Raw genomic sequence first — 27,775 nt, 5'->3', positions numbered from 1 at the left:
CCGACCTCGACGGCGCCATGAGTTGCCTACGCTTAAAAATAAATAGTTTGTGATTTTGTTGACCCGTAGCAACGCGAGGACACACCTGCTAGTTATATTATATATTAAATTGGAGTTCGTGGTGATGGTACGGTCGCCACCGTAGGTTAACTTTTTTAAAATTACAACCAATATAACACTGCCCGTTATTTTCTTTTCCTCCAGTTTTGTTCACGATTTCTCCTACCCCGTCTTACAACCGACGCCACCACACCCGCATGCCGACGTCTACGGCACCATGAGTTGCCTACATAGAAAATAAAAATAAATAGTTTGTGATTTTGTTGACCCGTAGCAACGCGCGGGCACACCTGCTAGTACTATAATACTCACAAAACTATATGGGCGTTTTTGTAATTTCTTAAAATAGCAACGACTTGAGAGAGGAAAGTCAAATCACAAAGATAAACACGAAAGCAGCCGGAGGAAGCCTGCGTCGCTGCAACGACTTATTTCCCAGCGATGTCGGCGGCGCCAGCTGCGAGCGCCTTCCTGCGTCCGTCCGCGACCGCGCGGCTCACCGATACGGCCTTGTTCGCCGATAATACCAACCCCACCCCGACGCGGCTCGGCATCGGACGACGCAGGGCGGAGAGAACCTTGTGAGGCCCCTTTCTTTGCTATTCCCCCCTTGATTTCTTGGTTGGATTATATAAGCTCACGCAATAATCCCCTGGTGCCGGCTCGAGTTTTTCGGTCTGGTTGGGATTTTCCCGTCCTCGGGCGTCCCTTCAAGGTTTCAGCAGCTTTGGGGGTTAATTTTGTTTGTCGGGTGTGAGTTCTTAGCATGAACATATTACATATAGATATGGAATTGAATAGTGCAGATTTGGTGAATATGCGCTTGTGTGATGGCATATGATCATAGACAACTCGCCTAACTTGCAGAAAACCTATATAATAGTTAGATGGATCATGGATGTGAGTGAGGTTTACTAGGAGTTGGTTGCTTATGAGCCTAACTCCATTTGTGAACCTTTACTGTGGCACTTGAGTTTTGCTGTTGCTATAGAGTGCCTATGTGAGTAATAATTTTTGCAAAAGTTAGAATGTTCTTCATGATTGCAGCTTTGACTGAAGCTAATATTTTTCCATCGAAAAGCAGAAATACAACCATTTGCTTTTCTCAGAATACCACATATTCGTTTCTCAAAAATAGAATACAACATATTCAGTGCAGGCCTTCAAATTGCAGCCTACAACTTGAACAGATGCAAAATTTCCCATGTAAAAAGTGGGGAGGCTGATGGCTATAAAAAAACTGAAGAAGATGAGTTAATTGACGAAGAAACCCTTCAGCATAATTTGGACAGAGCTATCGGGGAAGAAGATTATGCCCGTGCTGCAAAAATCAGGGATGATCTGCGTATCCTCCACGAGCACACTGAAGCTTCTGTCCTCGCAGCAAATGGACGATTCTACAACGCTTTCAAGAAGGGAGATCTTGCTGCCATGCACTCCATCTGGGCTAAAGGTGACCACGTGTATGTTGTACATCCCACTGCAAGTCGGATATCCGGTTACGATGTGGTCTTGCAAAGCTGGGAGATGGTATGCAATGCAGATTATGAGTTTCCTCTAAACATTGATCTTAAGAACATAGAGGTTCATGTGCGTGGCAACCTTGGTTATGTGACATGCTATGAGTTGGTTAAGACCAAAGGAAGAACCTGGGGAAAGCAAATTGCCACCAACGTCTTTGAGAAGATTGATGGCATATGGTATATATGTATCCACCATGCTTCACACATTGAAGAATGAAATGTTGACACCTCCTGCTGATGGGCATGGAATTTTGCGGAAACAACTAGTCAACATGCATAAGTTTGAGATTTTCATAGCAACTCTTGTGTACTTATGTGGGTGTTATGTACTATCATTGGTCTATGTCCGTAGGAGATCCGGGTTTTTTTTTATGTCCGTCGGAGATGCATAGGTTCTCGAATGAATTTTGCGCGGTTTATCTTTTATATCTGTGACCATTGGCATGTTGATGTTATGCTACATTGGGTTGTATATGACTGGATATATATTAGTTGGCCATGGACTTGACACTTGCAGGAAGTGAAATCATTGTACGTATCCAAGTTAGTTAAACATAACACTGGGTAGTCAATAATTAGGCGTCTGTGCAGTCAAATGTTTCATGCTTCTCTTGCTGCGACAAATGTTCTGTTCTGCCATATTCGGGGTGCTGGAACTCACATTTTTAGGGCCTCTTTGGATTGAAGGATTTTCATATGCTTTTGGTAGGATTCCAATTCATAGGAATTTTTCCTATAGAGACTCTTTGATTCCAATTCTTATGTGTGTATGACAACTATAGCTCACACTAATGTCTAAACAAAATTCCTACATTTTTCTTGTGATGCAACCAAACATCTTCTTGTACTGATTCCTATGTTTTGAATTCCTGTAGGATTCAATATGCCATGACATCCTATTCCTGCACTTTTCATGTTCCTGTGCTTTACAAATCCTCCAGGTGGAGTGCTATGCTTTTGTTTATCACACTTGGCGCTTTCTATCTCCAGCAGCGAAGGATGTGAATATTTGTAACTACTTGCTGCTTGCTGATTCTGCTTATGCAGGATAAACCTTCACAAGGGTTTAGTGCTATACGCATTGACTAGAAAATTTCGTGTCGGCTTAGGGTTTTACTTGTACTGTGCTGCAGTTGCTGTACTGTAACGAATAATCTACACGCATGAATTTAGACTGAAAAATTAACATCATTTTCTTTTGTCACACTTTTTTTCATAATACTATTATTTATAGTTTTACATAAGCATGTCTATACGAAAAATAATGGTCAAAATAGTATACTAGAAGTAATAAAAAAATCTAAATGACGTTTATACAACAATATGTATGAAACATAGTCGCATGAATGCACAATCTCTATACTAGTTTGTTCTATGAGGTTATCTATTCCTCCCATCCTAAATTCTTTTAGTTGTTTTACTGCAAATTTGAACTAAAACAACGACAAGAATTTAGAATTGGAGGGAGTATGCAACAGCTTCCTGAAATTCGTCAAACCCCAAATCACATGTCTAAGACTTTGGATCCTCATCTCCAAGTCACACCACATATAAGTATATACAGTAATTAATAGTAAAAAAATGCACTAAACTGCACACCTTCAAGTGCAATTTTAGGGATGTTTTTGCCGAGAGTTGTCAGAAGCCTTTTGCCGTGGTAGTTTAGGTACGGAGTATATTAAGTTATTAACAACGGACAATAGAGGAAATTAGCGCCTTTTATCTAAAAAAAAGAGATGAAATTAGCGACCGACTTGGCCAATAAGCGAACGACTGCTCCCACTCTTTGTAAACCCCCACCCCTCCTTCCTCTCCAAGAAAAGCAGAGGCAACCAGCAACAAACTCCGCCACGCCCATACGTAGTTTCACGATCCCCGCCGCATCTTCCCCTTCGTGAGAAGCTGCAAGGCCGCCGGGGTGACAAGGCGCGATGGTGCTGCCATTGGTGAAGCTCGGGTCGCTCGCGTTCCGGACGCTGAGCAAGCCCATCGCCGCCCGCCTCAAGCACAACGCCGGCATCCACCCCAAGTTCCGCGGGTTCATCATCGGCATCGCACAGGTGAAGTTCCGTTGCTCCATCTGCCTATCAACTCGTCCGTACATCCTTGATCCCCTTTGCCCTTTGCGCCCTTTTGATGCTTGGATCGCGGCGCGTAGAGGTTCTCCCGGTTATTCTTGAATCTTGAGGTTCCCAAGTTGGGTACTGCTTGCTCGTCTCTATTCGGGTAATGTTAGCAGCACGGAGCGGAGTTCCTTCCGTGCTTCTTGGCTCTCTTTGGGTATGATTTGAAGCAGGGAATGTGCACGACGAAATGCTTAGTACAAAAGTACGAGGGCCTAGTTCTGCTTTTGTTGGTTAGTTGGTGATAGCCTTGGTTTAATATGCCATAGCTTATTATGGATCGATTTGTATGCTTGTGAGTGTGGAATTGGCGATTTAATTTACTGTGTTCTATGATAAGGGCATCAGGCTATGAGGCATTCTGTGGAATAGATTCTGGTGCTTTTTGGCAAATTCTATTAGTACTAGAATGGTTATATTTCGTGTGCAAATAAGGCTTCAGTTTTGTGCGAAACCTTTGCGATGCCGTTTGGAGAAATTTGAATCCTGCAGCTGCGAATGCACATTGATCCAGACTGTTGCTGCGACCGTTCTTATGATGTGGACATATGACGGAACTACATAGTAATGATCTTTGAGATTTTGATGTTAGTATCATCAGGAGGAATGTCTGAGAAATGACAGTTAACAATGATGCTTTATAATCTGATAGATCATTTTAGAAGGCTTATTGATGTGGGTATTCTGCAACACTGTGTGAACAATACTCATAGTATATGGCAACAATCCTTATCAGATCACCACCAAATTGTTGCATTCACGAATCTAATGTAAACAGCTTCTGCTTATGCTATCGATGTATATCTTTCAGAGAAAATAGAATAACAATTGAAATTTACTCATACAATAACTGAATAACAATTTCAGAACACATCAATGTATTTCGAGATTGAGATTTACTCATAGAATAGCCGAATACTAACAGTTTGTCCTATTCTCTTGCAGCAAGTTCATTGTCCTTTCTGTTTACAGTTTATTGTTCTGTTCAAAGAATAATAGTTTCGTGTCCTGGTTTTCTAGCACGTAGTAAAACAATTGTTGACTTCAGTTTGGACAGTATATCATGTGATTACTGTGCTGACTAGGTGTATGCCAATGTTCAGGCAAACCATCGTTTAGCTACAAATATGCAGAGGCGACTTTATGGACGTGCAACTGACATTCACATTCGGCCCCTGAATGAGGAGAAAGCTATTCAAGCTGCTGCAGATCTTCTTGGTGAACTGTTCGTTTTCTCGGTGAGTATTCTTGACCTCATAGTTCTGAATGGGCTGTTCATACAAAGTTGTTAACGTTTCCCTGTCAAGCATATGGAACAAGTAAAGACCAAACAGTTCTTGATTTTGCTCTCGGTTATCTTTGCCCCTAATTCTTCAGACCCTAGAAGGAGTACTCGATTTTGTGGTATAAGTTGACTACAACTGACATGAGCACTCGCTTGATTTATTAGGTCGCTGGTGCTGCAATAATCTATGAGGTGCAAAGAAGTGCTAGGTCTGAAGCCAGAAAAGAAGAGATCCGTAGGCAGGAAGTCGAGGTAAGATGATTGGTTTTAGTGGTTCTCATTTTTATGAAAGATTCCAATTATTGCCATGGACAGATGATCTTTCATGTTTCAAACGAAAGGCATGAGATTTCTAGGACAAGATGTAGTAATCTGTTTGTGGACCTCTGGTTGCTAGAAATCAATTTATCCTAGTTTAACAATTCTTTTAGCCTGTGCTTACATGAGCACTGCCAGGTTGTGGGTACACAGACTCTACACTGTGTAGTGCATCTCCAGGAAACAAAACAAAGTAGATGAAAATAATTTGGATCATGTCCTATAATATTGCCAGAATTCTGCAGAGCTGATCAACTGTTGGTGTTTCAATTGGCAGGCAATAAAGAAAAAGGTGGAGGAGTATGATAGGGAAGTGCAGATCATGAAGCAGAGGCTTGCTGAGGCGCAGCGGTGTACAGGGGGGTGGATTCGTCTTCCGTGGATTCTCAGCTTCGGTCCTGCCCAGCCAGCGGCGGCGGCACAGCCTGATGGTACTCAGCAACCCACAGCCGCCTAGCTACCGTGGCAGCGTTGCGTGGTGAAATCATACATGCAGATTACCTCCGTAACTCCATTACTTCCTTGCATGATTCGAGCGCTGGATCCCGATCTGTTTCACCGGCCAACGGCTGAAATTTTTGTAGTTCGCACATGTTGTGAATAGTGTCCCAAGAGGTCTGGACTCTGGAGAGACTTGGTCTGAATTGGAGCTGATAGAGGATGAGATTGGTGATCGTGGTTTGACATCTGGAACTGTAGTTGCTTCATGTCCACTTGTCCAGAGTACTGGTATCTTAGATAGCAGCTAAACACGGATCTATCAAGGATGACTCAACCGGTAAACTAACTTTCCTAAGAACATGTGTGCTGTTTGTGGCATGCGACTATGCGAGTGCTTCTTATAAGGTGTAGCGTGATAATTTTCTGGTGTTGGGCTATTATCAGTTAAGTAGAACACAGAACTGAACGAATATTGAGAAAGTTCGTCAGGTTTTCTCAATGAAGAATGCAGTATGAAATGTGAAGGTAATGAATGCCCAAGATCAGTGAAACCGCGTCTACAAAAGTGCCACTACACGCACAGAATCTCCGCACTATTGCTATAAAAGAGAATCGTGGGACTAATATATTCTAGTTCACATTCCTAAGTGGGATTCAAATGTATTCTCGCAGCACAAAATGCATCTGAAAAGAAAAATGATTGGATCCTTTGAAACAAGTCTTTTCCGTACCATATATCATTATTTACTGCATTTACACTCAATCATGATATCGTAACCTGTGTCTAGAGAACAAGTAAATTTGTAGGGCATCGACACAAATTTTTCGAAGAAAAAAAAGAACTACATTCCTTGCAATTTTTTGAAACGTACAGTCCTCATGTGCCTGTCAGACAAAATCCTGCTAGCACTAGTCGAACTCTAGGACCACTTTGCCAGGCACCAGCTTTTTCTCCTTGGCCTCATGAGCTTCTCTGACTTGGCTGATAGGAAAAGTCTTCTCCACAGGTATCTGTAATTTCCCAGCTCCAGACAGCCTCCTGATCTCATGAAGACCTTCAGGATCAGCTCTCATGTATGTCCACCAATACTCTGAAAAATAAATTAGATAGGAGCAACAAAAGTTAAGAAGATTTTACATAAAAATAGAATATGCTACCTAGATAGCTAATGAGCTTCTCTCATGTATTGCACACATAGAAGAAAAACAGCACGGATCTTATGAGTGCCACGGCCACCTATGTCCTACGGATATCAATTGATGTGGGATGGTGCACATGCATACAAATTCATACCATAATATACACATGCATCCTGATTGTATTTGTAGCTCTACAAATAAAAGCATTTTGTATTTCTTGGCAGCGTTTTGCTAAAAATACCATTTTCTTGGAAAGTTACTGATGAAGTTCTTATTGGCAGCAATCTGTCTATTGATTTGAATTGTAAGACAAAGCGGTTTATGACTAGTTAGTAGTTACCCTCATAAGCTAAGTCCCTTCAGACTGAACAAGTTCCGAAAACAATCAACCAAATAGACGCAGAATATGAATGGCAATGAAGCTCTTTACCTATTCCATGTGAACAACGATATTGCATCTGTTTCTTTAGTAAAGTAGCAGTAGCAGCAGGAAGTCCCACATATAATCCATATCTATCTGCTAGTGCAGCTGCTTCTCCCTAATCAAGTTGAGGGAAACAAAATAAGGAGAGGACAAACAAAACATAAACACTGGAAAAAACAACTATGCAGATTGATCACCTGAAGGGTCATATAATGTCCACCTCTCCTCAGAAGATTAATGCCAATTCTTTCAGTTTCAGGTACTCCTATAGTATCTAACACAGCATCAAACTTTCCTGTAACTGCTGATTCAGTATCCTGTAAGGTACACCATAAAACATGAACACTATGGAGAAAATGAGTATTCAAGGCTAGGAATTTCTTGAAAGAAAATTCAACATATGTAAGATGTCTAGCGGCTTAAATATTTCATCAAGCTACAGCGACAGATAAAAGTAACAGAAATGGAATGTGGTGTCTTGAGTAAGATACTAATACATAACCACTCCCACCATGTAAAATTTCTGTTCTGCTATGCCAAAGAAGGATACTTGTATGTTTCAGTGAGATGTCTAGACAAAACAAGAACGTAGATGACTTTTTCTTCCTACATTGATTAGGTAAAATACTGCAATGTGAGTTCTGACTTCTGAATGAGTTTTACCTCAGAAGTGTAATCAATAGCTTTTTCAGCACCAGCTGCCAAAACTTGCTCGATACTCTGGGCTCCACAGGTAGCTGAAACACTACACCCTGCAGCTACCGCAAGTTGAACAGCAGATAGCCCAACTGCTCCTCCTCCACCAATCACAAGTACTCTTTGTCTGAAATAGAATTGATTTTTCAGCACCAGATAGCCCAACATACTGGCACTTAATCAGACATGAGAAGATGTTTGCTCACAACGAGCCTAACTAACAGATTGCTTTTCAGAATGATAGCTAAAACATTCAGACATGAGAACTAAAACATTCCTGGCTTCCTGCAGAGTTGCTGAGTACGCACTAGTTGCCCAAGAGAGGAAGTGTGTAATGCAAAATACCACAAAAATTTACGAATATTCCTAATACTTCCCATGAAATTTAATCATGGAAATTTATCTAGGAACTTAAGAAACTTCTGGCAGTAACATGCTCCTGGCTGGCTGTTGAATGGGCAACACAGCAGGAGTGCAAATGTAACTGCCAAAGGCAATTTAGTATCAATCATAAACCAATCGATTGCATAGCTAGATCATGAATCTACTCCCTCCGATCCATAATAAGTGCTTCAGACTTAGTACAACTTTGTACTAAGTTAGTACAAAATTTGAGACACTTATTATGGATCATAGGGAGTAGCAGTTAATATTGAACGTGTTAACAATATTCAGTAAATCAACAAAACAAATGTACACCCAAGCTATAGGAAACAGCAACAAAGGCATCTACTTATCAAAATTGGTGTGTATCATGACATACCCTTCAGAAATTCCAGCAGTACCATGTAAAGCACGCCACGCAGTCAACGCAGCAAATGGAATCGCACTAGCCTCCTGTAATATAACAAAAAAGTTCAGCTCTAGCAACTTGTGAGGAGCCTTTTCACAAGCAAGCAACACAACTAAAACCAAATCTTCAGTCCTCGACCTAACGTTACTAGACATAAAAATAACACTCTTTGCTTTGCTTGAACTATCAGATGTACATCCATGAAATGGATCAAAGTATCTTGCATATATTGCAAAAGAAAGGGGTATGCTGACGACTAGATATATCATTGCAGAACTATTGAGTAATTTTGGTCGACAGAGTGAAGGTATCCTGAAATTGGACTTTTGAACAAGTAGTACAATGCAAAGGAGATTATTCCATGAATTCCTACCACATGAGTGAGCATCGATGGTTTAGGAGTAAGCTCATCCTGTGAAAGAATTGCGTAATCAGCACAAGTCCCTCTCATGGCTGTTGGATGCAATGCACCAAACACTTCTTGCCCGATAAAAAATGATGACACGGAAGTCCCTGTGGCTGCAACTTCACCACTGATGTCCCGGCCAAGGATCAGAGGTAGGAGTGGCTCGAATATGCAACGGCCATAACCAGACCGCATCTGAAGACAAACAATACCTTTACCGAGTCAACAAAATTTAGCAAAAGAATACTATAATCTGAAAGCCAATTCATTATTCTGAGAACAGAAGAATGCATATCATACTCTATATAACTAAAATTACTTGGCCACCAATCTATCCGATAGTTTAAGTTATCTGCATTTTGCTTAATTCCAGATTTCTAACAGGATAGTATTTTCCAACAGACAGTCACGGTAGACACAGCATATGTCATGCAGGATCACAAATTATATAACTCTACTGATTACTATAGCAAATCTTTCCTTCGCATAGCAGTAGTTCTATTGGGTAGAAAATGCCAAGACGAATTAGTGAGGGGCCAACAATTACTAGTTTCCTACAATGCGATGGGCTCAGGTAAAATAGGCGCCTAACGGTCTAAGCCAATCCTAATACCCGACATGCCCGAACAAAAAACTGGTCGCTTGACCGGTATTTCCATTAAACCACAAGGGAGGGAGGGGTCCAAAATGGAATGCTCACTCGCAAGTCCAGGGGGTTGATGGAAACGGCGCGCGCGCGCACGAGCACCTCCCCCGGCTTCAGATCGGGCACGGGCACCCCTTGCCTCAGCTCCAGCACCTCCGGCCCGCCGAACCTCGGTACTAACACGGCACGGCTGCTCTTCTCCGCCCCCGCCGCCGTGGACACCGGCCGCGCCCCTGCGACCCGCCGGCGAGCCCTAGCCACCGCCCTCCACCACATCGCGGCGTGGTTACGCGAGAGGGGAGATCCTAACCTTAAGCCCTAGCGGATGCGGATCAGCGGATGCGGCTTGCGAGTAGGAGGCGACAATGGCGACAACACCCTCTCTCGGTTGGGAGACCGGAGAAGGAGACGAGGAGGTGGGGAGGGGGTTAAGTATATCGAGATTCGTGAGCATGACATGTGGGGACAGGGCGACTGAGGCTTAACGTGTCCTCGCGCGAGCATACGTGGCTTGAAGAGACAGCGAGCTCGCCGCGGCCGGTGACGGGCGGGCGAGGGAGGTGCGATGTGTCCGGCTCCCAGCCATGGGGTGCCGGCGTTGGAGAAAGGCGACATCTCGTCCGTCGATCAGTCTATCTACGGTTCTTTTGAGGGTGTCTCTCTAAGGTTCTATACTCATGGTTGTGAACTTGTGATGGTTTCTGCGAAAGGTTCAAGGTTACACGAGAAAAGGTGTTTGTTCAAAACAAAAAAAGGTGCGTATAAAGTTGGCATAAAATTAAATTTTCCAAAATTTGACCGGTTTTACAAAGAGAAAATAAGTATATAGTTGCTAAATCAAGATTACTTGATCCTGCGAATATGTCTTCGTAGTGTCTTAATTTGTTTTAGTAGTTGTTGATATCTTTTACAAGAGGGCGTGAGTTTTTTCTGAGCAAACTGACCTAGTAGAATAATTATGCTAACCATCTGACACAAAATCATGAAGGGGGAGATAACAGAAAACTTGCTTGATATACCTTCAACACTCTTTGCATGAAGAACCGTAACTCTTTCTTCAGAAGAATGTTCAAAACAAGAACAATAACTTGTGACGTAGAAAATCCATAGTTGATATAAAAAAACTAGAAATTACATTAGATAATTGAAACACAAAAGCCATGTGTGTAAGAGGTTAATTCTATAGTTTTCTCCTTGTGCTTAAGCAAATCGATCGAGCATGGGTGGCCGCATCCCTCTCCTCATTGATTTCAACCTTAAAGTAGCTTTGACCTCCCTCCTCTAGATGATGGCATGGACCTGCCCGAAATGAGCACAAGATCAAGCGAAAACAAGCTCAGGACAGCCTTGTCCTCCTCGCCAGCAACCGATGTGATTCGATTCTGTTATGGAGAGGAAATAACCAAACCCTTCAATATACCCTCAATTGCCGATCAATGAGGGACAATAGAGGCGGAGTGCGTAAGTTGGTAATTGCTGGTGATCTCAAAGCCAAAGAAGAAGCCACCGGCGATGTTGTTGGGTATTTGTTATTTGAGGGGCTGCCAATGGATGCAAGACATGTAATACATTGCCATTTGATCTTTGATAAAGGAACTCCAAGTGGAGGAGGAAGAGCGTGACATAGAAGGAACAAACTCGGTGGCAGATGAAACAAAAAAATTGGAGAGACAGATTGAGATTTCAGGCGACATAAGACCGCATACAAATAAATTAGATTGTTCGACATGTCATCGTAGAGCACACCAACAAAAGACACAGCAGACAACGTTGTGTGAAACTAAATTATTTCATGTATGCCACACAGTTCTAACCAACCCAGTATATGATTATAAGTACTATAACCTATGATGAGCATATACATGGATGAAAAATTCGTATGCAGGTGTACCCAACAACATCCAGTCCAACCTTAAAATAAAAAATAGTCTTTTCTTCAGAAATTTTGAGTGCATCGTTTTGACTCTCGGGAGAAATAGTAGAAATCCGAAAAATAGCTTGTCACTTTCCTTTTTTTTTAAGACAAACACTCTCGGTCCTTTGTATGCTTGTAAGTGTTCAATTTCTTTTGATAATCGGAATTTTTTTGTTTCTTTTTCATCTAGAAGCACGTTCTTTCGAATAACAAATCTGATTTCTTAATTTCGAATGCCCGATCGCGAGGGATGACATCGGAATTTTGTTGTTGTTTTTTCATCTGGAAACACGTGCTTTCGAAATTTTGTATTTCTAAAAACATTTCAGGAATAAAAAAGAAATCTGATTTCTTAATTTCGAATGTCCGATCGCGAGGGATGACCACGGAATTTTGTTGTTTCTTTTTCATCTGGAAGCACGTTTCGAAATTTCGTATTTCTAAAAACAATTCAGGAATAACAAATCTGATTTCTTAATTTCGGATGCCCGATCGCGAAGGATGACCACGGCACGGCTGCAGGATCCCTGGATTCGGAGGCGAGCGTGAAAGACACTGATAGGGACGACGAGCCGACATTGTTCGTACTGCAGGACGCTTTCGACTTTGACGAGTCCTCGATTCCTGCCTATCTAATCCCATCCCCCCACTCCCCCGCCTCGCCCGCCGCCCAACAGCCCCGCCTCCTTTTTGCCGCGGCCGTCACTTTTCCCAAAGCCGACCCAACGAAAAAGGGAAACACAACACAAAAATATACTGCTACGAGCATCTTCCGTGGCGCAAAGGGAGGAGAGGAGAGGAGGGAGAGACCAAAACCCCGACACGACTCCCTCCCTCCATCCATTCCACCGCTCGCCGACCGATCCATCGGTCGGGGTAGTTGGAGGAGAGAAGGACGGCGCGCTCTTGCGTCGGCGATGCGGAAGGGTTCGTCGCGGTCGGGGTCGGCGCGGCACCAGCAGTTCCGCGCCCGCGCCAAGACCCGCGTCGACGACCTCCAGGAGATGTTCTCCGGCCTCCAGTACGCCCGCAAGGAGGCCCGCTCCACCGACGCCGTCGTCCTCGAGGCCCAGCTCCACCAGATGCTCCGCGAGTGGCGCGCCGAGCTCAGCGCCCCCTCCCCCGCCTCCTCCCTCCAGGTTCCCTTTCCCCTCCTCCATTCACTGACCTTTTTTTGCACTGTTTGTTTTCTTCCTTTTGCTGATCTTTGATTGAGTGGATGTGGCTCACAGCAAGGGAACGATCGGGAGCTGTCGGGTCCGCCGTCCGACACGCTGCGGCTGCTGCAGCTGGCGGCGGCTGAGGAGGAGGAGGACGACGCCACCAGCAAGCTCGTCGAGCAGCAGCCCCCTTCCTCAGCTAATCAGGCCCACAAGCACGCGCAGGCAGTCCAGGACATGAAACCGGAGCCGCGCGAGGAAGTGGCGCCTTCCTTGACGGTGGCACAGCAGCCACCCTCACTGGATCAGGAAGTTATGACGACTGGTGGAGGAATGCCGACTCCTGCTACTGCCGTGTTCCACGATCAGGTAGTACAAGTTGCTATGAGTAGCTTGCTGAAGGAAAGTTTCAATCTCTATGCCAACTTTGTGGAATTAATCTATCCTGTGAGGAAACCTGTGGTCGTGTTTTCTAGGCCACGAAGGTGCGCTTGCTAGATTTCCAAGGAGTTAGGCTTCATGGTTGAGTGTGAATGTGTGATTGTTAGATTTCTCTGTATTTTGTGTGCTTTTAGTTAGTTGTACTTGTATATATGGTCTGACCTGCACGCAACTTTGCAGTCATTTGGTCTGGATTTGTGCATTTCTTATGAACATACTCCTTGTGCATCGATATGGGGCTCTCTACCATGATCAGTTTATTAGAATCAGCAATATTCAGTTTTGAATTGACATGGAAATCCGTAATTGTTGTGCATATCAATCTAGGTGTGTTCAGTCCAGAAATAAAGTTAAGGGCTTTAATACTCACATCAGCCTATCTTGCTAATGGAAGATTGGAAGAGATCAGTTGCCACATCTTCTGATAAGTTCAGTACATATGTTTTCATGTGCATGAGCTAGCCTGCCTTGTTTGATTTCTGTTTGTTGCCAAAGGTGCTAATTGGATGCCATCCAGGGAAGATAAGTATAATGGGTGATTAGAATCCACATATATTTTAGTCTCAGATAATCACTATATGCTCAGTAATTAAATATTTTCATTATATAACACAAATAGAGTCATGCAGCCTGCAGACTGTGGCATAAGTCTGGTCCTATGTTCTGTGCACCATTTGGTGTGACTGCAGCCTCCAGGTGGCTGAAACATTTGTGTCTGGCATAAAAGTGAACTCAGGGACATGCTTGTTTGTATCTCAAAAGAAACTATTCTTTGCTGTTCCTGGATGTTGATTAAGGAACTGGTCAGGAATTGCAGTTCTAGAGTTAAGAAACTACCTGATATCCTCAATGGTTGCTTCTTGTAGTTGGGATCTATATCTTGGTCAGGTAAGATGATTTATAATGTACTTTACTCGCTGTACAAAGACACGGGGAAAAAAACAAAGGCCTCCTGATGGTGTACATGAATACTTTGATTTTGTATTGGAATGGCATACTTATGTCATTACCTTCTTCATTATAATTAGATCTAAAATCATCCATTAGTTCAGCTGATTACTAGTGTATTTGGTGGGGTATGAGCAATTAGTTTTTTTAAGCCGATTCATTGTCATTTGGAGAAGACAATGGAAGCCTTATTTTCTTGTTCTTTCTTATGGTGCACATGGATGATTTGTTTTTATTTTTAAGTTAAGATATCACCTATTTTGGTTCCTTTTTCTTCATGTTTCTGTACCTCCTGGGCATTATGAAATGGTCATGTGATACTCCTGCTGATGTTTTTCTTCTTTTGCCGTGTACTGCTCTGTACTAAATTTTTGCAACAGCATGCATGCAATAAGCACAGACACAGCTCAAAGTTTTTGTAGAACTAGTGGTGGTAGCTATTTCATTTTGTTAGGGATAGAAAGAGGCCTGCAAACCAATAACAAAGAGAAGGTCTACAAGGGACACGAAGACAGGGACCGTCCTCAGCCCTTGAGCAACATTGGGCCTACAGCTGCTGCCTCTAGTAGGCAATCAAAATCAAATCACCATCAGGCTACATTTCAGAGGCAAAGGTGCCTGCCGCCTTCCTGCTTTCTGCCTCCTCACTTATGCACTCTGTAAGATCTTGCACGGAAGGTTTCCTTTCTTAAAAAATCCTTCAATTTTTTTCTGTCCAAATCTCCCAGATTGTGAGGATCGCCATACTTTCCATTTTTGGACCTCCTTTGTATGCTTCTTAGTTTTGCTAGCATCATGAACCACAAGAGGATCGAAGCCGGCTACTCCCAGTCCCAGATGTTCAGATTGAAACCAGATTTAAAACCACATGAAGTACACAAAGGCCTTCTGATGGCTTCCTGATGTGGTTGTATGGTTGCGATTTTGTTTGTACTTGTCACACCACACATTCTTATCTCTCTGCCTGGAGTAGTCAGGATTTTACTACTGCTACCGGCTCCGTGATGTAAATGACCACACAGTCTTGTCTCTCTGCCCTGGAATTAGTCAGGACTGTGCTACTTCTACCTACAGGCATAGAACAGCGAGTGCCTGGAAAAGGGGTCATCCCTAAGATCATCAAGCCATCTTCCATTGTGGAGAATAGCTTCTTGCTACATCAAATCTGTGTACGCTCGGTGCCAGGTCCTTGGGGCCTTTGCCATGCGACCTATGTTCATTCCTGAAGCTGTCTGTGTCGCCATCAATGTTGCTTCTTGATTTTTATCTTTGTGTCACTTGCATTTCTTGAGTTTTTATTTTGACTGAATTGAGCTAATTTTAACAAGCTTTCGCCATCTCCTTCCAGATGTACTATGTGAACCAGGAACTTACTGTTGAGGATTTTCTTTACGGCGATGACTACAAGATAAACCTTCCTGGATATAATCCTGATGTTCACAGTAACCTGGAAGGGATTGGTCATCTGGAATATCCGCAGTTCAATTTGCCACAAGAGTTGCCCTCTAATGTGTATATTGATATGAATAACTATGGGCAGAATGCTGGAGATGTTTTCCTCCACATGTCAGACTTGCTTGCAACAATGTCTCCAGCACCTGCTGCATTCCTGAGGCCAAAATGTGCTCTCTGGGACTGCCCTAGGCCTGCTCAAGGATCGGAAAGGTGGCAAGATTATTGCAGCATGTATCATGCTGAATTAGCTGTGAAGGAAGAGGGTCCTCCAGGCACAATGCCTGTGATTCGTCCAAGAGGTATTGATCTAAAAGATGGCCCTTTGTTTGCTGCTCTTAGTGCGAAAATCCAAGGAAAGCATGTCGGTATTCCTGTCTGTGAAGGGGCTGCAACTGCGAAGTCCCCGTGGAACGCACCTGGTAAGTTGTTGCTGCATAACTCATGTTTGTACTTTGTATCAGCACTGATACATTTGTTCTAACTGTCAGTTCATTTCTACCATTGTAGAACTTTTCGATCTTTACATTTTTGAAGGTGAATCTATCAGAGAATGGCTTTTCTTTGACAAGCCAAGAAGGGCATTTGAGAGTGGAAACCGGAAGCAAAGATCATTGCCAGATTACGGTGGACGTGGTTGGCATGAATCAAGGAAGCAAGTGATGAAAGACTTTGGGGGTTTGAAGAGATCCTACTATATGGATCCACAGCCATCTAGCAGCTATGAATGGCACCTCTACGAATATGAGATCAATGATTGTGATGCTTTTGCTTTATACCGACTTGAATTCAAGTCTTCAGATGCAAAGAAGAATGCTAAATCAAAATTAGCTTGTAATTCACTGAATGAAATACAGCAGCAAATGGTTAGACTGAGCGCAGATAGTCCTGTGGAGAACAAACGGGCTGCCCGGGCGAGGACAAAGGATGTCAACATGAACATCTACTCAGTTCAAAACAACACTATTCAAGGTAATGATACAAATGCTTATCAGACAGTGTCGCAAGTGGACCAGATGACATATCTGAATGGTAATGTTGTTTATGGACCTCATCTCCCTTACGGTTACTCAACTGAAAGAAGCGACTTCTACTGGAACACGAATGACGGGGCATGAAGAAAACATAAACATATTTGATGGTTTATGCCATATTTCTCCTCCAAAGTCTAACAGTATCAGTTGTAATTAAGGAGTCTACTGTATTGGAGTGGCCTCCATCATTCTAATTGTAATCGGCCAAATCAACAGGAAACTTCTCTTCCAAACGAGGGATGTCTCATCCGTCAAGTCTGCGCTGCAGTTGTATCCTTGTATCGTCTGTGGTAACTGCGTCAGTGTCATATACTCGTATGGTCTAGTCCTGACAGTAGCATCTCCTTGGTGCACGGCTTGTGCTGAGATAAAATTTGATAGATACAAAACCCTCTCTGGCTAGGTCTATCAGACGTTTGATGGCTCTGTTGATCTGTTTCGTTGTATATGAGCAGTACTGTTCTGAATCTTGGCGGAACGATAGTGGCCTTTCAACGGCTGAACCTTTGCTGGACTTTGAGGATTCGTGAGCATCATCCTTCGGTTCCAGCTACTTCCTACTTGCAGGTTTCCTAATCCTTTTGCTACGGCGTCAATGACTAGCATTCACAAACAGAACTGCTCACAAATCGTAGCAATCACAAAACGTTCACAGAACAGCTGAACAGAGGCTATTTCTGGAAGAATCTACGGAAAGTTTTCTCTTTCTTTTTTGTTTGAAAGAATAGCTAACCACGTTTGCCGCGTGGTAAAAGTTTTCTCTTTCTTTGTTGACAACCCTAGAAGAGTTTTTTCTTTTTCGTCCCAGAAAAGTTGTGATTTCTACAGCCCTAGAAAAGCTCTTTCTTTTTCGACCCAGAAAACATGTGATTTGAAGCCTTGCAGTGCCGCAGCCCGTATTACTGGCCCGTCCAAGCACATGGGCTGCCATCTTATCGTTGGGCTTTTATTCCCAAACGGTCAGGAGGCGCAGGACCGCAGACAAAGGTTCGTACGCTCTCGTCTCGATTCGATTAGTACCACCTCGCTCGCGCACAGCAGCGGGGTAGGTCGAGCAACCTATAAATGGAGGCGCACGGTCTCCGTTCCGATTCATACCTTTCTCGGCCTTTTGGCTAAGATCAAGTGTAGTATCTGTTCTTATCAGTTTAATATCTGATATGTGGGCCATGTGCCCACAACGATATTAAATTTATTTTTTGTGGGGGAGGGCCCACCACAGTAGCTTGCTGCTGGGGTCCTCGCGTGTCCACCGAGCGTTGCACTTCAGCTTGGGCGTGGCGCACCCCAACCAAACCAAAAGAAATATTAATGCAATAATTGATTTTTAGAAGAGTAAATGTGGAAGGAAATACTTGACATTTGTTCTGTACTCCGTGGGTTTCTTTTGAGTACGAATTACTTACTCCGTCTCCGTCCAACCGTCCAATAAAAGACATGACTTAGTATGTAGCGTTAGACATCTTTTGTTGGACACATGATGAACAGATTGCAGCATCTTTAAAATTTTAGAAAGAGCTTCTTTTTTCTAATATAACTTTTTATTAATTTTTGGACAGACTTCCCATTTTATTTTGGAAAAACTGCTACTCCGTTTCTTTTTGAAGAACTTCCTACTTCAGTCTACTATTTTTTTCCTTCTCTGGAAGAACTTTAAACATTTAGATTTCAAGTTTCCAACAAAATTTGAGTGAACTTTTAATTGATTGTAGCGAGATTTATCAAATTTCAAAAACCAACTCCAGTCAGGAGGCTGGCTATGAAAAAAAAATCCAAATAAAACCTAAATACTCAGTACTGTGGTACACACACACAATACGAATACACAACAGCACGTGCGATGAGATGGAAAAACACACGCACGAGAGAGACTAGAGGGTTGAGTGGTAAGAATGTGACTGACCTCAGCGACGAGGACCCTGAAGGTGCGCACAACAAGTAGTATCGGCAAAGCGTGCGGGGGAGATCCGACAGCGCCCAAGAAGGACGTGGCCGACATGCGAGGAAGAGAACGAACAACGGTGGGGAGAAGCCTGGCCGGCATGCGGGGAGGAGAATCAACATCACGGGAAGCAGCACGACGGTCCTGCAATGAGGAGAACCGGCATCAGCTAGAGGAGCATGGCTGGTACGTGGGGAGGAGAACCGAAAGCACGAGGAGGAGCACACCGGCGTGAGAGGAGGAAAACCGACAATGGTGAGAGGAGCGCAGTCGGCATGCGGGGAGGAGGACCAGCAACGTTGAGGGTCAGAGCAATGGGGAAAACAAGGAACAAACAAGCTATGTGGTCGATGAGAGGAGATAACGCTCGTACATGGATGCGAATTGATACAAACCAAAATAATAGGTGGGGCCTAACATCTAATGTCATAAGGAGTGGAAGAGACGTGGTATCTTCTCGACTGCTCTAAGCGGTCACCCGTCAAAGATGATTTCACGAAAGATTACAAGGCTATGTGTCGACTTGCGAGAATAGCACCGCCTATTGATCGAAGAAGTACGCGCTAGAGAGGGACACATCAAGACAACCGCGTGCAAGAGATCATGACGACTAGTGCAAATAGCACCGTGTATTGACCGAACAAACACCCAGAGAGTGACCCACCATGGAAACCGCACGTCAAGGATCATGAATTCGGCGGGGGGATGTCCCATGCTAAAACAAAGATGCCGCTTCGTCTGACATCCTTTAATCTGGTGGAAAAGACCAGCCTCTTAAGTTGTATGACGAAATCGACTCCATGTAACGAAGAAGGTTAAGCCCCTTTGATTGGCAATGGCTTCGATGGGGAGAGTACAGCGTGCTTCACTACCACCAATTGGGCCTTTGAAGGAGGTATGACTTATGAATGAGCTCGACCTTTTCATCTCCTCTGCTCCAAGCAGAATTCAACCGCAACATCCATAACACCAATTAAAGAGACCAAGATTGCCGATAACGCATTTACAAATCCACAGGGAAGAATATGGCAAAAAAGACAATAAATGAGGAAAATATAGGAGGGGTGATAGATCGAAGGAGTTCTCCTACTTGTCTATCCCATCCACCACCACCACCACCACGATGTTTAGAAGAAGAGGAAGGAGAAGAACTTGAACCTGAGTGATTCGGACACCGAGAGGGTTTATTTAAGGAGCAAGTGCTTGAGATTCGATGACCGAGAGCCACCTCAACATGGGCCAATTGAGGGAGGAGGCTGGGGTATGGATCTAGATAAATGCTGCTAGATTTTTCCCAACTCTCCTAGTGAAGATCCTTGGGAAAGGAGGGAAAATGACATGGAGCCATCTTCCTCTAAGGCAACAACTAAACTAGGATAAGATGCAAGGTGGATACAAACTCCCTCCCCCCTTTCCACTCTGGCGGTAGATGCTAAAGGAGAACAAGAACGGAGCGGAAGGGAGGGAGTATGGGCACTCGAGGGGAGGAGACAATAAGCAACCTTTGACCCCTAAATAGAACTCATGGCATTGCATTATAAGAGTCAAATTATTTGTCCTTTAATTTATAGCACGTGCTCGTGAAGCTAAGGTTTTATGTTTGCGTCTGAGCTCTACATATTTTTATTCGTCCCACGGACTTATCTCTATATACGAGGCCTATATGATTACTTTGCTGGTAATGAATAAATCAACTCTTATAAGAAGAAAGAAATTTTATAAGTAGAAAGCAATATAAAGCGATTGCTTTGCACTTCGATGCTGAAAAACTATTATATTTTCGAAGCAACTTAGAATTGTGATGAGTTCAGGTAACTCAAAAGTTGACCCAACGCTAGATGATAATGGTCCTATCAACTCTATGGCGGCTACCATCTTCAATGATTTTTTCGTTTTGTAACGGATTTTGTTAAAATTTCTTTTGAGTTTAGTCCTAGAGAGTCCGTAACTCATGGGTTAGCAAATATGGCTATGGCAGGGGTTTCGTTGTGGCTTGACGACGCTCCCGATCAGATTGCTCATCCGTTGCTAGATGATGTAACGCTCTATGAGTTATACAGTTTGCCGTTTGAGTGTATTTTTTTTTACAGCATTTAGGGTTTTTTAGTACTCTTAATATAAAATCCAAGCACCGGTGTGTGGACCGGCGCCGCGGCGCGTCATACTCGCACTCGCACGGTCGCTACTCGCACCTGATTCCCGTCCCCCACCGAACCCGAATCCCACCCCATTTTCGTACCCTGAAATTCCCAGCCTACCACTGTGGCAGTAGGGTTTCCCCCGATTCTCATCCCGCGTGCACCTTAGGCGAACCCCCTCCGCCTCCTCCCCTCTCTCTCTTCCGCCGCCTCGCCTCCTCTCTTCTCGTCGGCCGCCGCCTCAACCATGGGCAGGGGCAAGTTCAAGGGCAAGCCCACTGGCCGCCGCAACTTCTCCACGCCGGAGGAGATCGGTAAGGACCCTTACTCCTGTTCGATTCGGTTCAGTTATAGTGAAATTCGGTGCCATCCTCGGGAGCTTTTTCTGCCGCCGCCGTCTAGCAGACTGCTTGATCTGAGAGTGTGGCGAGGAGGCTATTTTTGGCTTGGCTGGGGGTGTGCTAGTAGGATAAGAGTGCTAGGACTAGCTTGTAGTGTCACCAAGACGCCTGGTTTTCCTAGGGGGCACGGGCTAGCGTACAACGATTTGATTACATGGTGTTCTGGGTCGCTGATGATGGGTGATTCGTTGATCTATTCTCGGTGTCCTCTGGGTTAACGTTTTTCTGGCTTGGATGCTCGTGGAATACGCTGCACATTTTGCGTATCTTTTTTTCCGAAGGTCAGATGCTGCTTCTGTACGATGGTATAACAGCTTGATTCTCATGTGCTCTTGATTTATTGACAAGTTTTCCATTCATTTTCACTCTATCAGAGCTTCACAGAAAAGTTTTTTTGTGAGGTTTAAACGCGGTGAGAAATCAATAGCACCCTGTATGTTTATCTAGTCTCAGACAAGGAAGGTTTTTTGAGGCAGGAAACAGGAAATATGCTATATTTGAATTTCTTTGCATACATCTGACATCATTTCTTGGTTTTTTTTGTTATATTGAAACATCTGACTGTTCTCTTTTTCATATCCTTTCATGTGAGATTTTGACATATTTCTGATATTTCTCCATTCAAATAAATGCAGCTGCTGGAACTTCAGGGCGCCCACGCTCATTTAAGAAGGTTTGCACAATTATTTTATATTTGAGAACATAGTAGTCGGTTCCCTATGCTTTGGCTGTGTTTGTATTCCGAATTCTTGATGAACAATAGGGATGCTACATTTGCCAATCTGATTGCGTAGAAAAGAAATTACAATGATTACAGTCAGTTTCATAAATTACTGGCTAAATGTAGAAATACCGATAGTTTTAATGTGCATATCAATAAAAGTTTTACCATATTATTTTCTGCTGATTGATTTATATGAGAAATAAAATAGAATGTAGCTGAAGCGGAAGAGGAAGAGGAAGAAATAGAAGAATCTGAAGAGGAAGAATCTGAAGACGATGCTGAGGGAAAGGCTGTATGTACTTATCCTCCTGCAAGTATATGTTCATGTACATGATTTATGGTTTACCAATCTGATTCAATCTATGACATTTCAGAAACATAAAGGAACTGAAGGTATTATTCAAATCGAAAATCCAAACCTGGTGAAAGCAAAGAATATAAAAGCCAAAGAAGTTGATGTAAGTTTGTTAACACCCAAAGCATCTGCGACTTTATTCTACATACTGTGTTCATTCTATTTTTTTCTTGTTGTATATAGTTATCTACAAGGTCATGCTAGTATTTGATGTAAAATATTATCCTGGTAGATGTGATCTTCCAAACGTCTACACAAGAAACCAGTTCTTATGCTCCCTTTATTGGGCTTTCTTTTTTGTTCACACTTTATAAGCTTTATTTAAATAATTTTGACCGGTGATACCAAACATTTTTATGCATATATCCAACTAACTAAACTTGCACTGTACAGCTTGGAAAGACCACTGAACTCTCGAGACGTGAGAGGTACCTTCCTTTCTTTTATCAGTTCGCTTAGTTTTCTTATTTGTGAAATGCGCTGGTTATGACATGTTTTTATATTTGCGCACTGTGTGTATGTCTTGTCTCGCTGCCAATACTCATGCACTGGTTCTGTGCGTACCTTGAGCCAGTGTTTATTTGGCACGAGAGTAACACTTTAACCTGTGGGTATAGGGAAAATAAGTAATACTCCCTCCCCATATAATAGGTCATTTTAGCTCAAACCCGGATACCAAGGTGAAATCTCTTGAAAGTAGGCAGATTAGTTACTAATTGCAGGTGCTGAAAACGCTTGGGGTTCAGTCGATAGTAACTCATGCATGCATGCCGTAACTGTCTGACTGAGCACAAGCTGAAGTTGATTTTGCACGCACATGCAATCTACTTGTTGCATGCAAGTGCAATTACCCACCAGGAGCTGCGTTTAGTCTACTCGCGCATCCAAATGGACAGAACAGCCACGGTTGAAAGTTATGGGAGTTAATGGAGGACATAATGATAGGAGTAATTAACGGTAGTATAAACAGTCTGTGAAAGCAGAAGAGGCTTTTCGGTCCGGGAATTGATTACGGTCTAATACGATTGGTAGATCTGGAATTTTTTTAAAACCTAGAACGACCTATAGAAGGGGGCGGGAGTCGGAAGTGATGAGTCCACCACTACTATTTTACTAGCTTGTATGTTTTCTTTCTCCACTGATCCATTATACTCCCTACTTCCCATTTTATAGGTCGATCTAGGTTATATTTTTTACCCCGATTCACCTGTCTTATTAGTCTGTAATCAATTCCCTGATCAAAAAACCTCTCCGTCTTTCATGAAGACCGTTTACACTCCCACAATTTTAGCCTTTCACTAATTCCTTCGTTAAGCCACGTAACTTTCTCCCGCAGCTGTTCTGTCCTTCGGGATGCACGAGTAGGTTGCATGCAGCGCCTGGTGGATAACTGCATCTGCATGCAACAAGTAGATCACATGCATCAGTGCTGATTACATGCGCGCAAGGGGGAAGACGCCTGGCAAAATCCACTTCAGCATGCGCTCAGCCAGACAGTTGCACATAAGTTATTATCGATTGAACCCTAAGCGTTTCAGCCTCTGCAGCTAGTAACTAATCTGCCTCCTATCCAGAAATTTAAACTGCGCCTTGGTATCCGGGTTTGATCTAAAACGACCTATTAAATGGTACTCCCTCCGTTTTTATATATAGGGCGTGTATTTTTTTCTACCTTTTTTCCCAATGTAAGGCGCGCCGGCCGGCTCGCCCGCCCTCGCGATTTGCCGGCCGCTGGTCCACGCGATTTGCTCTAAACAGGCAGGCGGCTGCATGCGATTTGCTCTAACTGCATCCCGCGGAGAAAAGGCAGCCGGCTGCATGCAGCGGACTCTGGTTGCATGCATGCACATCAGGCGAAGGCAGTTAGGCTCCGTACGTGGGATTGAGTACAGCAGTTGCATGCGCCTCCTACCGGCTGCCTCCACGCTAATATTCGTGCAGATTAATACACGCCCTATATAAAAAAACGGAGGAGTACCTTACATCGCTACCACTGGGTTGGTCACATGGTATTGCCGGTATCCTCCTTTTTGTAAACATGTTCATGATAAATGGTCACAGTTTCGTGTAAATAGACTAGATGTTTAAGTGGAAAGAACTCAGCATTGATTATGGTGGAGTTCATGCAAGCTTATCTGCCCTTCTAACATTGCTGTCATGTTTATTTTATAGAGAGGAGATTGAGAAACAAAAATCGCATGAGCGCTATATGAAGCTTCAGGAGCAAGGCAAAACAGACCAAGCTAAGAAAGATTTGGGTGAGATTTTTTTTTCTATGTTCTTCTATCTTATCTTGGCATCTCTTGTGAGTAGTGTTTACTGATGTATTCTTATATGATTATCCATCACTAGTTCACCACAAGCTGTGCTTAGCTCATATGGACGCATGGCTGATAACTTCAGCCTCAACCTATATAGAAAAAACAGGCACTGCAACAAAGAAAGTAGCCTGTTGTGAATGAACAGAGTGGATGAGTAGCATTATCAGCAGCACTAAAGAACCCAGGACTCTTACCTGATCATATTTAATTATCAACTTGTTTCACCATTTCATATTAGATCATGAGCATGTGCTGCTTGTGTGCCGAAAATCATCAACTTGTTTAATCATCAACTCAGGCACTTTACATGAGCATGTGCTACATTGGTTCAATACTGATCCGCTTATGTGCAGAAAATACTACAATGTTCATCTACTTTCTGGTTCAGTAGTTTAAGCTTACATTTATGAAAATTTAGGTAGGGGCCTCCCCTCCTGACGTTGCTCAAAAAAAAGTTTAAGCTTACAAGGTCCAGGAGATGAAGTTGTTGCATTTGCTTTGTTGTTTGTGATAACAAGAGCTGACAGCATTAATGTTTAACTTCTCCGTGAATATCAACTAACATGCTCCTTTTAGGCGACTTAGATGCTCTAGATATAAGAAGATAACACATTTTAGATATTTAGATGCACATCTACTGCTTGATGTTTGACATGCTCTAAGAATATAGGGTTTATAGCTCATAGTAACCGTCTACGTTGTCTTCTCACCAAATATAGATATTGTAGCACACTGTTGGCTTTTATACGATGTGATGCACTCCAGCCTACATCCTTGTGAATTGTGAATTGCTGTAACTGTTGTTTTGCAAATGCAGAACGTCTTGCTTTAATAAGACAGCAAAGAGCAGATGCCGCAAAGAAGCGCGAAGAGGAGAAAGCTGGTACATCTCTTGATGTTCACATATTGCCTTATGGTCTTGGTGTTCTTGTGCTAAGATTCAGAATGGTCCTGCATTCTATGTTGGGAGTACTTCTTTCTTTGATATTTTGCACCAAACGGCACTCAGTTACCTGCTTCTACCTCCAACAAATGTTCTGCCTGCATTTTTTTATACCAACACTGTATCTCATGTATCTTTGCATTGACATCAGTTTCATTTTCCTAAGAAATTATACACAGTATCCCATTCTTTGGTTTATGAAGATTATCTCAAGTTCGTACTGAATAACATTTTGTTGTTTGCAGCCAAAGAACAGAGGAAAACTGAAGCACGCAAATAATGATGACAGTTGCGAACCATGAAGACATGAGCTAGCTGAGCTGTGTTTGCTGGATATTTATTTCTTATGCATCTCATATATTTAAACTGGGGTCTCTATTCCATCTATATTTCCATAAAATTGTGCACCAAACTGTAAAGTAGTGCTGTCGACATGGCTTGCTGTAAACTTGAGCTTTGCAGGGTACAAATGTAGTAAGATCAGCTTATGCGAGATTTGCTTTCACTCGAACTGATATTAAAAAAACTGTTGAAATGTGCTGTCCTGGAGGCTGGAGGCCCTGGCTGATATGTGGTTGGGTTACTTATCTGCCACTGTCAAAATAGCCATCAGGTAAATGGGTCGTGAAAGTAACCGAAATCAACTATGGGCAGCAAAGCCTGCAACAGTGTTATACTGTTACTCTGCTAGTGATAAGGTAAACTGTAATGTGTCAACAACTCGATATTTCGTTGCCAGCCCAACAGAAGAGCGTATTTGGCCTACCTGTTATTGCACATAATTAAGGTTTGGCCTGTATGCATCAACCACACGTAATTAGGCAGATACCGTTGGTTATAGCAAAGATTGCCGGCTCTAGCTTTGATGTTCGTTTTCTTGCTTCTAGCTCACGACAAACTCAATAGTCAATGTCCAATTTCAGGCGGACTGCGTAACATTGCTTCAGTTCAGGGCACTAGAATGCCCTGAAATTTCGGCAGTGTTTTTGAAGCGTCTAGAAATAGCGCCTTGGTCCAAAAGCCTCTCAAGCCAGGGATGTCACAAAACCCCTACGGTTATACTGTAAGAGTTAGCGTCGGTCCACTCAAGTTGAACTGGAACTACGTCTGTTCTTAAAGCAACTAGACAGAGATGTCAAAAGAAGTAGACAGAGATTATCACTGCAAAAACATGTGCGCACAAAGATCTGTAGAAGCGAATGCTATATAGTAGGCGTGCAAAATTTTATTTGCTTTAGTTTCTCACCAATACATGCTTGCTAATGTGTCAACAAAAGCTGCAGGTTCAACCAAAGTACATTGGCCTGTCTTTCTTTAACTAGCAAAGAATACCCTTCGAGGGTAACATTTATGTGTTTCAAAATTCACTATCACCTTGTTTGGATGTAGACATTGAAACCCCAAATAACAAGATTCAAAGTGTTTGGCTGGTTTAGATATTGATCTTTGGTATTCGGGCTCAATATTGAGCGCCCAGCCCACCAGCCAAAACAGGGTCCAACCCAATGTCGAGGGTAAAGGCTCGACGTCGTGCGATATTCGGTAATTCTTGTTCCATCGACCGATACCCGGGTTCGACTCCTCGCGGACGAATTCTTCTTCCCCTTCTAATAAACGACACAGCCGCCTCCTCTGTCCCGAGAGCCAGCCGCAAATAACCTCACGGCCCACCCGAGCCCCCAGCGGCGGCGTCGGTGGCCATCTCCCGCTCTGGCGACCGGCGCATGTAACCTCCTCCCCTCCAACACCTGCTCTTCCTCCTCTGGCGGCGGCGGCGGCGGCGCAGCCACAGGTACCCCGCCTCCGGCCTCCTCGGTGGTCATCTCCCGCCCCGGCGCTCTCCCCTCTAACCCCATTCTTCTCTGTACTGCAGTGGCGGACGCGCGCGACCCAGCGGCGCCCTCCTCCTCCTTCCCCGATGTGCCCTTCCCTCTCCTTTTCGATCTGTGCAGCACGCGACCGGCAACCTCCAGGCCGACCTCACTCCTCGGCGAGGAGGATGGAAACCTGCACCAAGCGGGATGGTTAAGCTTGATGTTGGTGCTTCATTTCGCTTGGAATCCTGCAGTGGTGCGACGGGTGCTGTTGTGCGCGATGCAAAGGGTTTCTTTCTTGCGGCGTCCAGTCATCTTCTTCCCCAAGTGCG

At 43.5% G+C, this 27,775-nt stretch overlaps 5 protein-coding genes and 2 non-coding genes across 7 annotated transcripts; 6 read left to right on the top strand and 1 right to left on the bottom strand.

Moving 5' to 3' along the window:
- Nucleotides 1–422: 422 nt before the first annotated feature.
- Nucleotides 423–2,112, top strand: LOC100842754. The gene is made up of 2 exons (XM_003569786.3): nucleotides 423–641; nucleotides 1,215–2,112. Exons 1-2 carry the CDS (start codon nucleotides 502–504, stop codon nucleotides 1,798–1,800), a joined length of 726 nt encoding a protein of 241 aa, XP_003569834.1. The 5' UTR covers nucleotides 423–501; the 3' UTR covers nucleotides 1,801–2,112.
- On the top strand, nucleotides 503–6,230 carry LOC100842447 (OPA3-like protein). The gene is made up of 5 exons (XM_003569785.4): nucleotides 503–641; nucleotides 2,459–3,643; nucleotides 4,810–4,944; nucleotides 5,157–5,243; nucleotides 5,587–6,230. The coding sequence occupies exons 2-5, from the start codon at nucleotides 3,515–3,517 to the stop codon at nucleotides 5,764–5,766; spliced, it is 531 nt and encodes a 176-aa protein (XP_003569833.1). The 5' UTR covers nucleotides 503–641; nucleotides 2,459–3,514; the 3' UTR covers nucleotides 5,767–6,230.
- A 205-nt stretch (nucleotides 6,231–6,435) lies between these two features.
- LOC100840425 (reticulon-4-interacting protein 1, mitochondrial) lies at nucleotides 6,436–10,314 on the bottom strand. The gene is made up of 7 exons (XM_003569778.4): nucleotides 9,910–10,314; nucleotides 9,177–9,404; nucleotides 8,774–8,847; nucleotides 7,978–8,137; nucleotides 7,512–7,631; nucleotides 7,321–7,429; nucleotides 6,436–6,841 (listed from the first exon to the last, which is right to left on the bottom strand). The coding sequence occupies exons 1-7, from the start codon at nucleotides 10,129–10,131 to the stop codon at nucleotides 6,660–6,662; spliced, it is 1,095 nt and encodes a 364-aa protein (XP_003569826.1). The 5' UTR covers nucleotides 10,132–10,314; the 3' UTR covers nucleotides 6,436–6,659.
- A 2,168-nt stretch (nucleotides 10,315–12,482) lies between these two features.
- Nucleotides 12,483–17,272, top strand: LOC100840732 (transcription factor VOZ1). The gene is made up of 4 exons (XM_003569779.4): nucleotides 12,483–12,909; nucleotides 13,003–13,299; nucleotides 15,668–16,193; nucleotides 16,282–17,272. The coding sequence occupies exons 1-4, from the start codon at nucleotides 12,688–12,690 to the stop codon at nucleotides 16,887–16,889; spliced, it is 1,653 nt and encodes a 550-aa protein (XP_003569827.1). The 5' UTR covers nucleotides 12,483–12,687; the 3' UTR covers nucleotides 16,890–17,272.
- Nucleotides 17,273–17,899: 627 nt separating this feature from the next.
- LOC112271219 lies at nucleotides 17,900–18,096 on the top strand. The gene has a single exon (XR_002964213.1). It is a non-coding gene; the product is annotated as a U2 spliceosomal RNA (small nuclear RNA).
- Nucleotides 18,097–20,975: 2,879 nt separating this feature from the next.
- LOC100841228 (28 kDa heat- and acid-stable phosphoprotein) lies at nucleotides 20,976–26,164 on the top strand. The gene is made up of 8 exons (XM_003569781.4): nucleotides 20,976–21,199; nucleotides 21,922–21,959; nucleotides 22,219–22,302; nucleotides 22,385–22,468; nucleotides 22,759–22,793; nucleotides 24,538–24,623; nucleotides 25,504–25,569; nucleotides 25,875–26,164. The coding sequence occupies exons 1-8, from the start codon at nucleotides 21,133–21,135 to the stop codon at nucleotides 25,907–25,909; spliced, it is 495 nt and encodes a 164-aa protein (XP_003569829.1). The 5' UTR covers nucleotides 20,976–21,132; the 3' UTR covers nucleotides 25,910–26,164.
- On the top strand, nucleotides 23,241–23,720 carry MIR7730 (microRNA MIR7730). The gene has a single exon (NR_127015.1). It is a non-coding gene; the product is annotated as a microRNA MIR7730 (primary transcript).
- Nucleotides 26,165–27,775: the final 1,611 nt, after the last annotated feature.

The sequence above is a fragment of the Brachypodium distachyon genome, chromosome 2 (assembly GCF_000005505.3).
Source record: "Brachypodium distachyon strain Bd21 chromosome 2, Brachypodium_distachyon_v3.0, whole genome shotgun sequence".
NCBI classification, from domain to species: domain Eukaryota; kingdom Viridiplantae; phylum Streptophyta; class Magnoliopsida; order Poales; family Poaceae; genus Brachypodium; species Brachypodium distachyon.
Note: the sequence above shows the minus strand (reverse complement) of the source record. Positions and strands in the feature narration are given on the sequence as shown.

What these genes read in the sequence shown, in the direction of transcription:
- LOC100842447 (XM_003569785.4), top strand. Translation starts at nt 3,515, where the DNA reads ATGGTGCTGCCATTGGTGAAGCTCGGGTCGCTCGCGTTCCGGACGCTG. An exon ending in GTGAACTGTTCGTTTTCTCG is followed by an intron (nt 4,945 to 5,156) that starts GTGAGTATTCTT and finishes TTGATTTATTAG; the next exon opens with GTCGCTGGTGCTGCAATAAT. An exon ending in TCCGTAGGCAGGAAGTCGAG is followed by an intron (nt 5,244 to 5,586) that starts GTAAGATGATTG and finishes TTCAATTGGCAG; the next exon opens with GCAATAAAGAAAAAGGTGGA.
- LOC100842754 (XM_003569786.3), top strand. Translation starts at nt 502, where the DNA reads ATGTCGGCGGCGCCAGCTGCGAGCGCCTTCCTGCGTCCGTCCGCGACC. An exon ending in CGCAGGGCGGAGAGAACCTT is followed by an intron (nt 642 to 1,214) that starts GTGAGGCCCCTT and finishes CAACATATTCAG; the next exon opens with TGCAGGCCTTCAAATTGCAG.
- LOC100840732 (XM_003569779.4), top strand. Translation starts at nt 12,688, where the DNA reads ATGCGGAAGGGTTCGTCGCGGTCGGGGTCGGCGCGGCACCAGCAGTTC. An exon ending in CCCCCGCCTCCTCCCTCCAG is followed by an intron (nt 12,910 to 13,002) that starts GTTCCCTTTCCC and finishes TGTGGCTCACAG; the next exon opens with CAAGGGAACGATCGGGAGCT. An exon ending in CTGCCGTGTTCCACGATCAG is followed by an intron (nt 13,300 to 15,667) that starts GTAGTACAAGTT and finishes ATCTCCTTCCAG; the next exon opens with ATGTACTATGTGAACCAGGA.
- LOC100840425 (XM_003569778.4), bottom strand. Translation starts at nt 10,131, where the DNA reads ATGTGGTGGAGGGCGGTGGCTAGGGCTCGCCGGCGGGTCGCAGGGGCG. An exon ending in TCAACCCCCTGGACTTGCGA is followed by an intron (nt 9,405 to 9,909) that starts GTGAGCATTCCA and finishes GTTTGTCTTCAG; the next exon opens with ATGCGGTCTGGTTATGGCCG. An exon ending in TCGTTGTTCACATGGAATAG is followed by an intron (nt 6,842 to 7,320) that starts GTAAAGAGCTTC and finishes TTTATTTTTCAG; the next exon opens with AGTATTGGTGGACATACATG.
- LOC100841228 (XM_003569781.4), top strand. Translation starts at nt 21,133, where the DNA reads ATGGGCAGGGGCAAGTTCAAGGGCAAGCCCACTGGCCGCCGCAACTTC. An exon ending in CTCCACGCCGGAGGAGATCG is followed by an intron (nt 21,200 to 21,921) that starts GTAAGGACCCTT and finishes AAATAAATGCAG; the next exon opens with CTGCTGGAACTTCAGGGCGC. An exon ending in CCAAGCTAAGAAAGATTTGG is followed by an intron (nt 24,624 to 25,503) that starts GTGAGATTTTTT and finishes TTGCAAATGCAG; the next exon opens with AACGTCTTGCTTTAATAAGA.